The sequence below is a fragment of the Hydra viridissima genome, unplaced genomic scaffold, assembly GCF_058129835.1.
Source record: "Hydra viridissima isolate aposymbiotic clone 2 unplaced genomic scaffold, HvirCarnegie_v1 scaffold_8, whole genome shotgun sequence".
Taxonomy (NCBI): Eukaryota; Metazoa; Cnidaria; class Hydrozoa; order Anthoathecata; family Hydridae; genus Hydra; species Hydra viridissima.
The window spans coordinates 16347752-16365086 of NW_028324307.1; the positions used below are offsets into that span (position 1 = coordinate 16347752).

Genomic DNA, 17335 nt, shown 5'->3' on the forward strand with positions numbered 1-17335 from the left:
TACCAAAGTTTATGATATCCGAAAGGGACTTTAGATGACTTCGAAAAATCAGGAAGAGAAAACCTATGTTGTTTGTGTTTTTCGACCAGTTAAAAAAAAATTATTTAGCTTTGAACTAGTGCGAAATAAAACCAAAGCCTTACTAAGAACTACTGTTTAAAAACGAGATAATAAAATCGCTGAGATGGCAATAATAATCGAGACGTTTTCCTTAATTCCTCGAAAATTTTTCCATAAACGAACATTTTAAAATGTTGATATGTTAGTAAACAAAACAGAAAAAAACTGACAAAAACTATATAAACATGAAAACTAACAGAAATGTAGAACTTAGTATAGAAAATCTCCATCAAAACTGTTTCTCTTATCAACTCTAGGAGTTCTCTCTTATAAATGTAGAATGTGACCAAATTGAATAAAATTTACTTGGTTGAGAATTAACATGTCTGTCTTTATTTAACTCACTTAAAAAGTTTCGCATATGATTGTCTAGATCAACCCATAATCTCATTCTGATCAATGGCTATTAAAAGGTAATATGGTTTTATCAAGTTTTCTAAGCAGTTCAGACCGTGACAAACCTATTACAGACATTCGATTTTATCGACCGGCATAGTCAATCCACAAGAACAAAGTTTTACATGCTCGTTCATATTTGTGTTATTAGAGACCTCTTGAAACACATGCGCGTGTCCGTCATCTTGCAAAGAGCTCTTTCCTTCTGTAAAAAGAAAAAGAGAAAAAAAAAAAGCATAATTCTTCTAATCAGTTTTATAAGAATCGATACGAAACTATCAATAGGCTATTTTTAATCTTCGTTATAAAAGAAACAGAAAATTAAAGAAAAACTCATTTAGTTAAAGAGATTACGTCTTTTAAACGACGTAATGCCGACGTAAACGACGGCAGACAAACATTTTACATGTGGTATTTTTATTTGAAGCGATAAAGATAAAATATCATTTGTGGATTAAGAAATAACCAACCCATTCTGTTCATCGGCCACGATACAGATAAATCAGTGTATTCATCTTTTTTAACAACTTCGTTTTTTTTCCTTTTTGAATTCTTTGTCTGTTGTTTCTTAATAACCGGGTCTTTGTGATCGTCTTCCTTTAATAATAAAAGAACAAAGTAAAACTAAAAAAAAAATACAGATTGGACATATCGAATGCGTTATAATTTTAGATATTATTACGCATATTATTTGAAGCAGCGATCGTCAAATACAGCGGATATCTAAATGTACAATATTTTAATGCGGAAAGGAAATGTCTAAACTAAAGACTAAATAGAATTTGGGAACAGAAGATACAGAAAGGCAAACAGCCAATGTCTTTGCTACGTAAGCCATTTTAATTGCTAATACATTTTTGCAGAACTTGGCAACTACATGGTGAGAAATTCACTTTTCGTTGAAGATTCAACCGAACTTTCGAAGTTTTATAACTATTATTATTTTTTTTTAATCATAAAAAAAAATCATTTTTGAAATACAATTGACATATCAGATTGGTAAATATTAATCACTCTTGATAAGCAACAAAAGTTTTACACGACCCACAACGTCCCTACGAAATGAGCAGACATAAAATTTAGATGAGTGTGGATATTGGAGCTTAAAAATTAAAATTGGGAAACGGTCTGTAACTATCAAACTCAATAGAAGCGATAAAGAAAGAATAAGATCTTTAAAGTTTAAACTTTAAAGATCGGTTAACCATTGACTTACAACCTTATGCAATTTTTACGGTCGCCTACGGTTGCGTATTAGTAATAAGTGACGTAATCCGTAACCTTAAGGTTCCGCAATAATTAATAACAAACCGAATTCTTTCGGTTCCTTCGAACTTCGAATAATTCTTAAGGAAAATTGTTTTTGCAATTTCAGTTTTTTTTTTTTTTTTTTTTTTCAAATTCTTCTTAGAAATTAAATATAGAAAAATTATCGAAAAAAATTTAGAAAAAGTAAATATAGAAAATGAAATAGTTTAAATACGTCATCATATATTTAAAAATTCATAGACGATGGAAACCAAAACGAATTTATAGACAAACAAGCAAAGTTTTGTATACTCACAAGACTGTATTTCATCTTGAGTTTGTGCTGTATAAGAAGTCCTTTGATCAACAATCGCCAATTGTCATAAATAACTTTTTCGCGTTTCTAAATGAAAGTTTGTTTAGAGCAAGAACTTCAACATATTGTTTGATTTTTATATTTCATAAGCGTTCTTAGCAAAAAAAGTATGCACATTTATATTTCATAAAAAATAGTGGTCTTTTGGTGTGGCTTTTTTTTTTTCTAAAAGTTTTTTTTTTTTTTTTTTAATTTTTTGACTTATTTTAATATTAATTTAACTATTTTTTATATTAAATTATTGTTAGAGTAATTGAGTTTAATGGACCTCTTTTTCTTTCTTTTCTGTTATTTCTTCTTCCTTCCTCCAAGCATCTAACAGTATATCTTCGTATTCTTTTGCAACAACGATACCTTCGAATCTGATAATTGCAATATTCTTTTTCAAAGACAAAGAAATGAAAACATGTAGACGAAAAACCGTAAAAGTCATAATCACATAAATATGCAACCATATTCACAATTTAAAAAAACGTACACCGGGTGCGAAAAACCACCATGAAAATCCCACCCCATCATTGCTGGAGCATGATCTATTTTCAACTTGCGTGCAATTTTCTGCATATTGGCAACTAAAAACAAAAAATCGTCGTTTTTTTAGTTTCTCAACTCAAACTCCTTAAACACATGAAATTGATATTAGAATTTAACATAGATTTATCTAGAAAACGAAGAGGAAAATGGATTCTTTTGCCGCTGGATTCAAATATGAAGATTTCCTCCACCCATCATTTTTTGCAGGAGGCAAATGGAGTTTTGTAGAAATGAAAGAATTTTTACCTAAAATGTGGTATTTGTTTTCTTTCTCTGTTTGGCAATAATCTACGAACATCTTGCACTTATGGAAATCAGGTACCATCAAACAATATGCATCTTCTATATTGTTTGATGGTACCTGTTTTCCATAAGTGAGATTTGCTGATGGCAGCGTTCTCTATGCTTGTCACTGACGAAATTATTCGAAAAAAGATCCAAGTGTGAATGTAAGAAATATGGTAAGGGCCATGTGCCGTTTACCCTTAGCCTAACCTCTTATTCGTTTCAAACAGGTCGAACAGTAGATGTGAGAGGCCCAGCTCTTATCTTGATCCCCTGCCTTACAACCATGATATATAGTTTATAATATTATTTAACTATTGGAATCAAGCTTTTTCGTTGCTTCTTAAACGTCAAATCTCCACACATAACAGAAGTTATTCGGATTATTTCCATACTTCCTTGGCATATTTATTCACTAACACAAAAGACACATTAACATTTTAATCAAAAAGCAGAACAAAACATGAGTGCGTGCATACCTTCAAACATGTGCACGTACACTGGAAAAAGTGCGCGCAATACTTGAAAAGTATTACACAAAAATTGTGTGTGAAAAATTATGACGTAGTTGAAAAGAGCGTAAGTAGTTACTTTAAAAACACTAAGTGTCACGTGCCAAAAATTGTGTTTATCAGAGTTGTTAAACCAGTTTTCCAAAATGATTTACTATTTTGACATACTTATAGCATTTTATAATGATTATGCTGTATAATTATTATGGTGATTATGATCATTTAAGATGGTGAGTGTATTAAAGATGTCGGACTTTCAATTTAAGGTTTGAGGAGCTTTCATAGCTGTCAATTGAACCATAAAAAAACAGCAGACCCAAATTAATATTAAATAACCTTCAAAAACATTTCTAATAAAATATCGTTTACTAATTTTTAAATTTTGCTTACCAATTGTCATGAATTTACTTCATCATCTTGTGAATTATTATTATCATAACTTCACAGATCTCAATAAATTACCGGGTATCGGGTAGAAAAAGTTTATTTTTTGAAGGCAATAACTTTCACCCGCACCGTATTAGAGAGCACAGGGGGGTTCCACATTTGAACCAAGTTCAAGAGAACTTTTTAATTTTATGAATAAAAATATGAAAAAATATGGAATATTTTACACACTTCGTTGATTATTGTGTAACAATCTTCAAAATTTTCTCACAACCAATTTTAATCTTACAATTCTTATTTATTAATAACAACAAAAAAGTATAAGAAAAATGCTTTTTATTTTAAAAAGAAACCTTCCTATAGCATTTCGTAAGCACTGAGCTTTTACTCAGCTCTTTGAAATGCATACAAGTCGTTTAGAAATGCAATGCATTCCTACAGTTGATGAGATAAAAAGTTGAGATCATTTATTTTTCACATGATTATGATTTTTATACCAGTTACATTAAAAATGGCTGTTTTTTCATGCAGAATTTTTTCTATACCTTCATAGTAAAGTTCTTTTCTTAAGAAAACAACAAAAATGTGGATTGTTAAAAAACATCGCTGATGCCAAAAATACTTTAATATGCTTTGATTATTTTGTTGATTTGTCAACCTGTTGACAAACCAGATTTGTCATTAAGTTGATAAATTTAGATTTATTACAGGAATAAGTGTATCACAATTATCATAATTTAAGCTGATCTGTTTGTGCATAATTATCATAATTTAATACGTCATTAAACTTAAACATTAAACGTAAAAAAATGCATTATCAGAGAAATCGATGTACAAATAATATTGGTGATAATATTAATCACTGCAATTGCTATGTCAAAAGTTTTTATTCCTAAGCCAACAAGAATCCAACAAGAAAAGATTTGTACTGAAATAAAAAAAAAAAATTTTAAAAAGTTATAAAAATTTACTTGGCAAATGAATAGCACCTTCTGGTAACATACACGGCTTAAATAGCTCAACATTTCCATAGGCATTTTTCGGGACAATTCCCTAAAAAAGCATAAAGAACCAAAAAAAAAAAAAAGATTTTTTTTGTTTTTTGTTTGAATGTAATGGAAACTATGAAATACAGAAAAAAATTTTACATTAACAACAGGAGGTGGAATGTAATCTTCTGTCTGCCACTCACCAAATACTTCAACTTTTACATTTTCGCGTTCAAATACAGGTGTATTCTAAATGTAATAAAAATACGAAAAAAAAAACAATAAAAAACAAACAACCTGAATAGATAAACTACAAACTTATGTGTAACCCCTTCAGACCCCATGTGCAGAATTATGCACGTAATGTTTTATACCTTTTAATATTTTCATTTTAATTAATTTTCTGTCGCCTTCTGTGAGTACATGAACCAAATATTTGTCAATATTTCAAAATCATTCAACTAATGCTATCTATGAGCAAGATTTACCAATAATTAGTCAAAAAGTAATTTTATTATCCATTAACAGCAATTCAGGTCTGAAAGGGTTAAGATAAATAGAAAGGGTTAAGATAAATAGAAAGGGTTAAGATAAATAGAAAGGGTTAAGATAAATAGAAAGGGTTAAGATAAATAGAAAGGGTTAAGATAAATAGAAAGGGTTAAGATAAATAGAAAGGGTTAAGATAAATAGAAAATAGTGTAACAATCAATTACCCGTTTTGGTCTCCCTTTGACAATCTTATATGGACTTTCCCCAGTTTTCACGACTCGCGCTTGCTTCATCCACGTTTCACGAGTATGAAGCTAAAATAAAACATTAAACAGATCAACAAGAGAGGTGTAATACAAGGATAACTAACATGCAATTTATGATTACTGCAGATAAAAAAATTTAAACAACAAAGCTTAAGACAAACATTTTGATGAAAAAAAAACCCAAAACAAATCAGTTTCAAATAGTCGAGTTTTAAAAAAACCAGGCTTTAACAACTAATGCATTAAAAAAAATCAATAAAAAAAACTCTTGAAAAATCATACAGTACACATTATACTATTTATACATTTTGATGTAAGTCTGATTATTTTTTTTTTAGTGAACAGAAAAAAAAAGCAGCAAAGAAGAAGTATGACTTCTAACTTATTTTTAGGGTTGAGAAGTATGACTTCTAGCTTATTTTTAGGGTTGATAAAGGAAAAGAAAAGCTCTTTTTTTCACACACACACACAAAAAAAACAAAACCTGAAAAAAACAAACATATTTTTTATCAAATTGTAATATTTGCATGTTTTATCCATTAAATATATCATATCTATTCAATATAATATCTATATCAAACAAAAATCACATTTTAAAATAATTATAGACATATTTGCTTCCATTTTTCTTCCCAAGTATGGTAGGCAGATCTGAATATTCTAAGATAGTTTGAATAATCTATTTCCATCAACTTTGTCTTAAAGACTATACTGCAAACACACCAGCTCATTTCTTGTACTTAGTCAGTGTGTAGACAAAGTTTAAGACAGGAATATAATAGGTCATCTTCAGGCCTGTGCACCCTGTCTAGACCATTGTTAGTAAATAATTCAGTATGACAGCAGATGAAGTGAACTTATTAGTCTGTGATTTCTCAGACACCTTTTATAGTATGTTTTAGCTATTGATAATTAAATAAATACCTATAAAGTTATAAAATATAATAATGTTAAAACTTAATGTGACTCAAAGAATATATTTGATTGTTCAGGCTGATTGATTACTTGATTCAGTTAATGTAGAAATGGTTGCATTTCTGTAACACTATACTCACTGTATAGATCATAACACTATACTCACTATATAGATCATAACACTATACTCACTGTATAGATATTAGTCACATAGACCAAATTATAATTAAATATTTGAATGATTTTCTCATATGTTAAATTTATTTCTTTATTTACAAGCAGAGTTAACATTTTTGAAGAACTAATAATTAGTTTCAGAAATGTCACATGCAAAAAGTGCTGTAACTAAGCATTATAATGAAATAAATTTAACAAAGGCCCTTACATGAAATGTACGTTTTGCTGTATGGATGTTGAACTTGCAAGGAACACATTTAAGCACACAATGTGAGGACAGCATCAAATATAAATATTTGAAAGACAAACAGTAACTCTGAAAGCATAGGAGAGGAGTTGTATGAATCTCAATCCAAATACAAAATTTGGTTATTATTGATGTTGACCCAGTTTTATTCAACCTCCTCAATCTTCTAGTATTCAATCACCTCAATACTCTAGCATTCAACCTCCTCAACCCTTCCTCTAGTATTAAACCTCCTCAATCCTCTAGTATTCAACCTCCACAATCCTCTAGTATTCAACCACCTCAATCCTCTTATATTTAACCACCTCAATCCTTTAGTACAACAAAAAGTTTTTTTATGTCTTCAACACACATATATCAACTTCAAAAAAAGTCACATAAATGTTATCAGCAACAATTAATGAATATTTTAGATCTACCCTTTTGAATAGAAGTAATCTTGCATCTTTTTCCTGTAAGGAACTTGAATCATCACATTAAAATAGATCTAGATCTGGCAGAAGCACCCCTTTACCAACTCATCAAATAACTAAATTAATACAATAACATGGATAAAATGTCTGATTCAAAATGTGAGTACTTTGAACAAATATTGTTAGAATATCTGAATACTTAAATAACAGACAGTCATATTTTTGGTAAATAAATTGTAATTATCTAGGAGTTTATCAATAAAGTTATACTAATGCAACTGATGTTTCTACCTTTTGTAGGACCAGACTCACACCTTGCTTACAAAAGCAATATACTCATCAAGTTGGCCTTTGCAACTGGTTGAGAACAAATACTGACAGAAATTTTTCTCAGTTTTAAGACCATTATTCAAGATTGAGAACAGATTTCTAACTCACTCCTAGAAAATATGTACCAAGAAACAAAATTCAAAAGAAGGTGTGGCTTCAGCACAAAACATTGCAGTTCCTTTGGATAACTGGACAAATATCAGGTATATTTTACATATATATTAAAAGTGTAAAGATGTTGATAAACGTAGAGATGTTGATAATTTAAAAGTATTTATAATAAAGAAAATATTACTTAGTTATCTTAAAATTTTTTTTTGTTAAATATAAACAAAAACATTTTCAAATTACAGAAATGAAGGGATAATCAATATGATGTTTTGAACTGTTTCTCTTACAAAATCTTATCTTAACAAATATAATAAGTAATGACCTCTCTAACGCAGTCTCTTGAATATATTGCTTCATTGCGAATGTATCCCAAAGGTACTGCTGATTCAGGATAAATTGCTTCAAACTTCAATAGGTGTCTTTTTAAAGCATATAATGGGTTATCTTTAAATTCACTGATTGTTTTTGGGAAATCCTGATCAAGAAGAGTTTTCTTAAGTTGTGCATCTTCTGCAGAATCAATAGTAGATGTGGCAGGTTTGTATGGCGCAAGAGTTTGAAACCACCAGTCACGATCTATACGCAGCTTTCGATTATAGCTTAACCATTTAGCTGCATAACGGCATGTTAAGTCTTTTATTTTATGATCTACGTTAACAAGAAATTAAAGTAATATATTCAACTTGAAGTTCAATGGATTCATAAAAACTAACAAGTTAATACAAAGTTAGAAATAGAAGATAAAAAAAAAAGTTTCAAAAGAAATTTTAAATAACTTTTAAACTATAACATTCCTAAACATATGTCTACATGTTCTAATATATAACATGTTCAAATATAAAAACATGAGCTCAAATTTTACAAATTTTACTCTAACACAAAAGTGAAAACTCACTGTTATCAATTCCTATAACATATTGAAGAGGCTTTGTAGCATGCAGCTCACATTTATCTGGTTCATTGATTGTTTTTCCAGTAAGTTCTACACCTTAAAAATAGTAATAAAAATTGGGATTTTTATTGTACAGAGTACTAAGCTTATAAAATCCAAAAAAGTTAGTTGGGGGAGGGGGGGTTTGCCTTTTTAAAATGAATAAGGAGGAAGAGTTTGAAGAGAGTATAACGAAAGCCAGTCACCATTTTTACTTATTAATGGAGGGAGGAGACTATTTGTTATCAATAATGTACAATAGACATTGTTGATAACAAATAGTCTGCTCCCCCCCTCCCCCTTCCAAGTGAGAAAATCTTTTTTACAATATGACTTTTTTTCAGACAATAAAAACAGAGTTTGGTTTAATTATTGCAACTGATTGGTTATAAAAAAAAACAATGAAACCATTTATCTTACACGTTGACAACCTGACAAAAATTAAAATTTTTTTTCTACTTAATTTAATTAATTTAACTATTTTCAGCTATAAAATTAAAATTTTTATTATAAATAAATTATAATTTGGGCAAGAAACTGTTCCCTAATTCCTGCCAGAACTACCTAAAACAGTTTGTTGAAATTAGTAAATTTATTTACAAATAGCTGTTTGTGGGAGTGTCTTAATTTAAAAAAAAAATCATAAAAAAGTAGTCCACATTTGGCAGCAACTTACTTTCCAGTTTTATTGTATCTTTAATAAGAAAAAGATTTAAAATGATTTGGGTTCAAACATTTGTCTTGAATAAATTTAAAAAGGATCAATTATTAACAATACCATTCCAATAGTTCAAACATATTGTCATTAATCGTAATATACAGCAATAAAATTTAAAGTTTAAGAAACTTGAATTAGATCTTGATGCATGAGATAATATAAAACTTGATTTATTACATTTAACAAAAAAGACATTATGTTAAAAAAAACAAAAACAATTTGCCTTTATTAGCAGGTCAGGTAGGCCAGCATTCCCCAAGGAACCATGTATAACATGATAACAAACTGATAAATTAAATAAATTCTTGATAATGATTCTTGATAACATGATAATGCTTGTTGACAAACTTTTGGAGGTTTTGAGGTTTTTTAAGAAAAAAGTTTCAGTGGAAATAGGAAAATCTTTGACGTTTAACTTTTTCCTTAATGATAAAGTAATAACCTTTATTTCTGGAAAGTTTTATGTTTACAGCTAAATGTGAACTGTTATTATTAACTATTATTTACTAGCTTTTACTGACCTTTTATTGATAATATTTCAAAATATAAAATAAAAAACTTTTATACTTATAAAAGATAAACAAGAAAATTGGTTGAAATCAAAATCGACTCTCTTACTTAAAAATTAAAGATAACAAACAACTAACAAATCCATTTTTGCATAGTAAAGAGGTAAACTTCAACCCAAACATCTGCACCTATTAAAAATACACTAAACAATATATATGAAATATATCAAAATTTATATATAATATAATATGTTAAAATTTATATATATAAAAAAAGTTTACAGAGCTTCAAAAATAAATCCAACAGAAATTACCTTTTTTAAAAGTCAATGGTCTTGGACGTGATTTTTTGTTTGCAATTTGTTTTGGGGATTCATCATCAGAACTTTTTTCTTTTTTTCTTTTACTTCTTTTATTTGCTTCTTTTGGAAGATCATTTTTGCTTTTTTGTTTCTTCTGAGATTCTGTGCTCTTAGTTTTTTTGACTTCATTGGTATCATTAAGAGTATCAGAATTTTTTTGGCTTAAAGTATTTTTTTTTGTTTTTGAAGATGAAGATTTGTTTGGAGATTTTATTTGTGATAAAATGTCAGGTTCGATGAGTTTAGTATTATTAACAAAGTAAGGGGAGATTTCACTTTTTTGGGAATCATTCATTTTACTGACAGGGGTTCCATTTGATTCCTAAATGTATGCAATCAATATCTAAATGTATGAAATTTTTCTTAATGATTTTTCAAACCTTGCCATACTAGCATTTTAGAAACTAAAGTAAAAATTTTCTTGATGTCTTTATAAACTAAAAAAAATTACTTGTATTAAGTTAAGCCTCACCTTTGGTAACTTAGGTGAAGATATTTTATAAGTACATGGCTAAGATAAAGGAAGAAAGAAATGTATGAAATGGAAAAACAAAAAAATAAAAGAAATAATACATTTTTATTTATTATGTTGCAATTAAATACTGCAATTTATGCTAAATTTACATTAATTTAAATATTTAAGAAAATGTTATAAATAACTATTACATTAAGTTACTTTACATTTTTACATTACAAAGGTATTATATACCTTTACATACATAAACAATTTAATATAAAAATATTTTCATAAAAAATAGAAAAAAAAAGTAGAGAACACAGGAAAAAACTTTTCATTCCACAACAAAAACGTTACCTGTAGAGAACAAATTATTCGAGCCAACAATCCAAGTGAACGCAACATGATTACAAGAACCTAAATAGTAAATATTCAACAGTTTTTATGAATCACAAAAAAAAAATAAAAAAAATAAAAAATAAAAAAATAAAAAACAATAACAATAAAGATTTTTTTTTTTAAAAACCATCATTTTCTATTTATTGCAAATTATCACTGATAAATACCTGTGTTTAATTTCAGTGTTAACTTAGAATAAAAATTCATCTTTCTATCCTAAATTTATCACAGTTTTCATTTCACTTTCTAAAACTGTTTTTAACAACCCACTTTTTTGATGCTTAATCTTTTCAAAAACTCTGAGAAGAATAAGCATTAAAAAACACATTGTTGGAAACAGTATCCTAACCATCTTTATAAACTTGCTAATAAATTAAACTCCTGCTTAAGAATGTTTTATGGATTGGCTTCTTTAAATACGAAGGCAAAATATATTTCACGAACAACTAGCCTCTCAACTAACTTAAGATTTTTGTTTTAGGTAATCTTTTTTTGGCTTTTGGCATCCTGAAGTCGTGCTTTTGGCATTCTGAAGTCCTGTTTTTGGTGTCCTGAAGTTCTGCTTTGGTTAGAATGACTTTAGAACATGAATAATTAGTTCTTTAAGACATTCCACTCAAATTATACAAAAGGTTTTAGTGAACAATTAAAAATATCAAAAATTGTTTTGTTCCAAAGTGGCATACAAGTTTTAAAAAGGCTTAGGTGATGCGTAGTACAAAAACAGGTTGGGAAATGTTGGACTAGACCCATTGTTCTCTGATGTTCAGTATGAAACTTTAACTAAAAATCAAAAGAAATTTTAAACAGAAAGTATAAAGTGCCAAAATTAACAAAATTCAACATTTTTGTTGCAATAAACATTTGAAATTTGTGCATCTATTACATGATACTTGTCATTTTCCTTGCAAACAAAAAAAGCCCTTGTACACATTCAATGAAGAGATACTACAACTTTATTACCCAGCAAGATTTTATATCAAATACTAGTTGATATTAAAAATGTAACACCATCAAGTCTTAAACTATTTAAATGAATAAAAAAAAGCAAAAACAAGTTTTAAAAAATACTAACATATTCTCTTTGCATGTATTTCAACATTTGTGTTGCCTATAAAAATGAAGAAAACAGAAAAACAAAAAAAAAACATCTCTATTGTTGTTGTTGTTATTATTATTTTTATTATTATTTTTATCATTATTATCATCATTGTTATTATTATCATCGTTATTATTATCATCATCATCGTCGTCGTCGTCATCGTCGTCGTCGTCGTTGTCGTCATCATCATCATCATCATCATCATCTTTATTATTATTAATCATTATTGTTAGATTATTGTATAAATTACATGAAAGCCCACTATTCCTCAAGTTTCCCAAAGGGTATTAATTCTCCATGGACAGATTCTTAGGCCTACTCACTGAACTTACCAAGAGTTGAATTATGGAAAGAGTAGAATTAAATCACATAGTTAAGTAACACAAACTGAAGTGCTTACACTTATTTTGAAATTCAAGTAAGCTTTTTTGAATGCATTAATCTTGTTTGGAGAGTTAGGTAAGTAATTTGAACCAAACCAAGTAACACATACAACATTAAATTTCTGAAATCTTTTAACAAATGACATAACATATATTAACTTTCTGCCACCATCAGGTGTTCCAACTGATCAGTATGATTTAGCAACTGTTTGGACATAATAACATTGAATTAAACAAGATTTTAAAAAGCCATCCACCACCATCTATTCCCATTTTAATACTGATTTTATTTGCATTAATATTTTTGTCTTCTTGAATGTACTCAATCAAATCTGCAATCCTTTTGATATTGACTATCCTTGTTTTCAGAAGTGTATCTGAATCTTCAAAATTAAAAAAATTAAAAAACTTTAAAGTAAATGAAAAAAAAAAATTTTTTTTTGACTTCACTTGATATTTAGAGATTTTATTTATTTCTTTGCGGGTTGAATGTATTTAGAGTGAGATTAATTGATTTCTTTCTGAAAACATTTATCGCAAATGAGATTAACCCTCTAACCATACTTGTATTTGATGCTCCTATAGACAGTTAGAGCTTAGTTTAGACAAGGGGTGGTACTTTCCAAATTGAAAAAATTGTACATACAATTATTTTTACATAAATAGTTGTATGAATTCATAATAAAAGTAGTGTACAATAAAATCCAAAATCAGACAAATAGCTACTTTTATGAATTAATTTAAGTGATACCAGCTTTCTAAGAATGTAAATTTTAATGAGGTACTATTTTAATAATACTTTTGTTTGCTTGGTGATTACTTGAGGGTCAGCTCTATAAATGATATCTTTAACAATAGCAAAGTATTTTTACCTTGTCAGTAAAAAGAAGTAACTCTTCGACTGAAGGTATTTCTTTTTGAAACCATTCAGTAAATTTACGCAGATGGCTGATGTCCCATTTGCGGGCTGAAATATTTGTGAATTCCAATGGAACCAACGAAAAGCAAATAGCCTAAAGAAAATTAAGAGAAAGTAAGATTCTTAATATAAAATTTAGAATTTAAAGGTATAATTGAATTTCATAAAAAGAAAAACTTAAATAGCTAAAAAAGTCAAGAGTCAAAATATCTAATATCGTTATTTCTTTTAAGTTTGGTTTTAAATTACCATAAAATAATTACTTTGTGTAGATTTTCAAGTAAATTGATATCAAATCTGAAAATCTAAACATTAACTCATTAAATAATAAAATACATTTATTAATAATTTTTTGAATTCATCCAAATGGGGTTCTGACTGAAGTACTTATCAAAGTTAATTTACTTTACATTATGTAAAATTCTAAGTAAATTGCAAAAAATGTTTCAGTGTTCCTTTTGTTTTGTAGCAAATTTTCTTCATTTGATTTTTGTTCCTTCATTTGGTAGCAATTTTAATTTTAGCAGAATTTTTTCAATGTTCATTATCAATTTCTTACTTGAACTGATTGTCTGCTGCAAAAGAGGTTTCTTTTAATTTCGCACGCAAGTAAACACAGTAAATGAGCTTTATGAATAAGCTGCTGCAGTTCACGTTGGAAACGACCAATTAACTGTCGGACCCAGTTATGATATTTCTCTTGCTTTGTCAATTTCCTGAAAAAAACAATTGCAACAAATTTAATCATTCTATCACTAAATAAGTGTTTAAGAAAAACATGAAATAAAATTAAATATTAAACATTTATGATATTATACCATAAATAACATTGTAACTTGTGACGATGAACAAGTAATAAGAAAATGCAGAAAAATATTTTTGCAAAAATTAATATTCAAAAAACACTAAAAAGAATACTTTTTATGAATTGAAGAAACTTCAACACTTATCTCAAGATCCTTAATCATAATGTTATCTTCTTTTTTCAACTTCTTCTTTGACCTAGGCTTTATTTCTGCCTCTTTATGAAATGAAAGTGAATGAAGATTACAACAAGGTCAATAAATTTAGAGAAAAATTTTCAATTACTGTTTAATTTTGGTGACTTCTTCATTTGTAAATTAAATGAACCTTACCATCTACTTCTTCCCAATTTTCTTCTTCACTTTCTGAAAAGCTCGATGCATCACTATCAAATTCTATGTTGCTCACTTTTGAGTTATTTAATATTTTTTTCAAAGAATCTTCCTTTATCACTTTTGATTGAGCTTCAGGCTCAATTGGCATACTTTTTGGTACTTTAGCAGGGATTTTTCTTGTACTTTTTCTTCTGTCTTCTATTTTTAATGCTTTTGTTTTTGGTTCAGTGGAGTCACTAAAGTTTGCTTTTCTCTTTTTTAATTCATTGACATTTTTTTCATTTAAACACTGGGAGTTGTCATCTTGATGCAGAGTTTGTTCTACTTTACTTAAACTATGAAATACTTCAATTGTATTATCAGGAGTCTGAGATAATACTTTATTTGTCTCGTTAGTTCTTGGAAACAGACTAGAGTTAACTACTGACAATGGTTCATCATCTTCTGAAGAACTCCCATCATCTGAAAGATTAACACTCTTACTTAAGTTAATTATGTTTGAAGCTTGAAAATCTTTTGATATTTCCAAAAAAGGTTTAACAATGTTTGAGGTTTGTTTTGTCTTTTGTATTTTAGACTGAGATTTTTTCTCAAGCTTCACTTTTTTGTCTTCAAAATCATCAGAAGTTTTGATATGTTTTTTTTCTTTTATTGGTTCAAAATCTGAATCTGATTGTTCAGAATTTTCCTCATCATTGTTCTCTGCATAATTCACCACTTTCCTTGTAGATCTTCTTCTTGAACTTTCCTCCTCATTGTTATCTGCACAACTCGCCGCTTTCTTTCCAGAACTCCTTCTTGAATTTTCCTCCTCATTGTTATCAGCACAACTCACCACTTTCTTTCCAGATCTCCTTGAATTTTCCTCTTCATTGTTTTCTGCACAACTCACCATTTTCTTTCCAGGCCTTTTTCTTGAATTCTCCTCCTCATTGTTCTCTGCATAATTCATCTTTTTTTTTCCAGATCTTGTTCTTGAATTTTCCTCATCATTGTTCTTTGTACAATTCACCACCTTTCCAGATCTCCTTTTTGAATTTTCCTCTTCATTGTTTTCTGCACAACTCACCATTTTCTTTCCAGGCCTTTTTCTTGAATTCTCCTCCTCATTGTTCTCTGCATAATTCATCTTTTTTTTTCCAGATCTTGTTCTTGAATTTTCCTCATCATTGTTCTTTGTACAATTCACCACCTTTCCAGATCTCCTTTTTGAATTTTCCTCATCATTGTTTTCTGCATAATTCACCACTTTCTTTCCAGATCTTGTTCTTGAATTTTCTTCACCATTGTTCTCCGCACTATTCACCACATTCTTTCCAGATCTCTTTGAATTTGGTAAACTATTGAAAACATCTAAATCATTTTTTTTCTTTAATATCTTTTTTTTTTCTTTTGCCATTTTTACCTAAAAATATTAATACAGTTAGAGAGTTACTTTTAATGCAAAAGTGTGATAAAGCTATGCAATCATTTGAATAATTCAATGATTTTTCAGGAATATCATCAATTATCATCATGAGTAGATCATCAAATTTAGATCACAATTTTTTGAATAAAAATTAAAGTTCTTTTATGTCACATTTTCAATGATTTTTTTTGCAAATTATTATCATTATTATTAGTAGCATAAACAACTTATTTTCAGATAACTTGAAAATAGTTAATAAATATTGCATTTGGAATTCAGAATTTCTTGCATCCATAAGGTCTCATATGTTTGTGACTATTTAAGTAACTTATAATCTTATCTTTAAAATCTCCTTGCAACTCAATGACATCACCACCACGCAATAAACCACCAGTTCCAAACTTTGATTTCAATTCAATCAGCAAACTATTTGCATCACCATGGACATTTTCAATTAATGTAACTTTTTTACCACTTGCACGATTTTGAACTTCGATAGGTATACCACCTTTTTTAGTTTGGCAGACAAAAAATCTGCATTTATTCATTACATCTGCGTTTCTATCTGTGTTGACAGAACTTCTATCAATTTCAGAAACTTTGTCTTGAGGAGGTAAATTGTCTTGAATAATTTTTGAATCTTCATCAAAGTTAACCATAAATGTTGAATTTTCACTTTTTTCCACCTGAACTGCACTTTCATTATTATGAGAGGAATCTTTTTTTGGAGGTTTGATGTTAAACATAAAATCTCCTAAAGTGAGCTGTGGTGGTCTACCCTCATAAGAATTTAAAGATGCCTTTTGTCGCTTTGACATTATTTAATATGAAATTTGAATTAAATCTTTTAATTAAACATTAAATGGCTAAATATAAAAAAAGTTTTAGAGAACAATTTTAAATCTACCAAAAAAACTTCAAAAAAAATTTAAACCTTTTAAACACTTGAATATCAAACACTCAAACATTAAAATTTTTACTTCGTCCAATTTTATAAATAATAAAAAAAAACAGTTTTAAAAATGGCTTCAACAGAACTATTTTCATATTTTGCTATTTTTTCCAAATTTTGTTATAAATTTAAAACATTATGTGTACAAAATACTTCTTGTTAGAACTTAACTTTGTGCATTGTGAATTTGTGGTAACTAGCATTTTTGTTTTAAGAATAATAACAGACACTTTTAGCCTAAAATTAGACCTTACCAAA

The 17335-nt window shown here is 28.3% G+C and overlaps 2 protein-coding genes across 7 annotated transcripts; both read right to left on the bottom strand.

The window, feature by feature from the left end:
* Positions 1–211: 211 nt before the first annotated feature.
* LOC145195421 (DNA repair protein complementing XP-C cells homolog) lies at positions 212–16998 on the bottom strand. 6 transcript variants are annotated; one of them, XR_016454824.1, is made up of 20 exons: positions 14715–16998; positions 14497–14599; positions 14138–14294; positions 13532–13672; positions 12250–12285; positions 11133–11192; positions 10791–10829; positions 10271–10640; positions 10066–10145; positions 9671–9869; positions 8694–8786; positions 8121–8446; positions 5564–5653; positions 5007–5096; positions 4830–4911; positions 2619–2712; positions 2409–2502; positions 2081–2167; positions 987–1113; positions 212–721 (listed from the first exon to the last, which is right to left on the bottom strand). XR_016454824.1 is itself a non-coding variant. In XM_090095328.1 (19 exons), exons 1-19 carry the CDS (start codon positions 16114–16116, stop codon positions 585–587), a joined length of 3579 nt encoding a protein of 1192 aa, XP_089951454.1. In that variant the 5' UTR covers positions 16117–16998; the 3' UTR covers positions 212–584. The 6 variants fall into 6 exon arrangements, 3 of the variants coding, with proteins under 3 accessions (XP_089951454.1, XP_089951455.1, XP_089951456.1); XR_016454823.1 differs by lacking the exon at positions 9671–9869; XR_016454825.1 differs by lacking the exon at positions 12250–12285 and having other exon boundaries at positions 14715–16118.
* Positions 14929–16998, bottom strand: LOC149885347 (uncharacterized). Its single transcript, XM_090095347.1, has 2 exons — positions 15780–16998; positions 14929–15604 (listed from the first exon to the last, which is right to left on the bottom strand). The coding sequence occupies exon 1, from the start codon at positions 16941–16943 to the stop codon at positions 16401–16403; it is 543 nt and encodes a 180-aa protein (XP_089951473.1). The 5' UTR covers positions 16944–16998; the 3' UTR covers positions 14929–15604; positions 15780–16400.
* Positions 16999–17335: the final 337 nt, after the last annotated feature.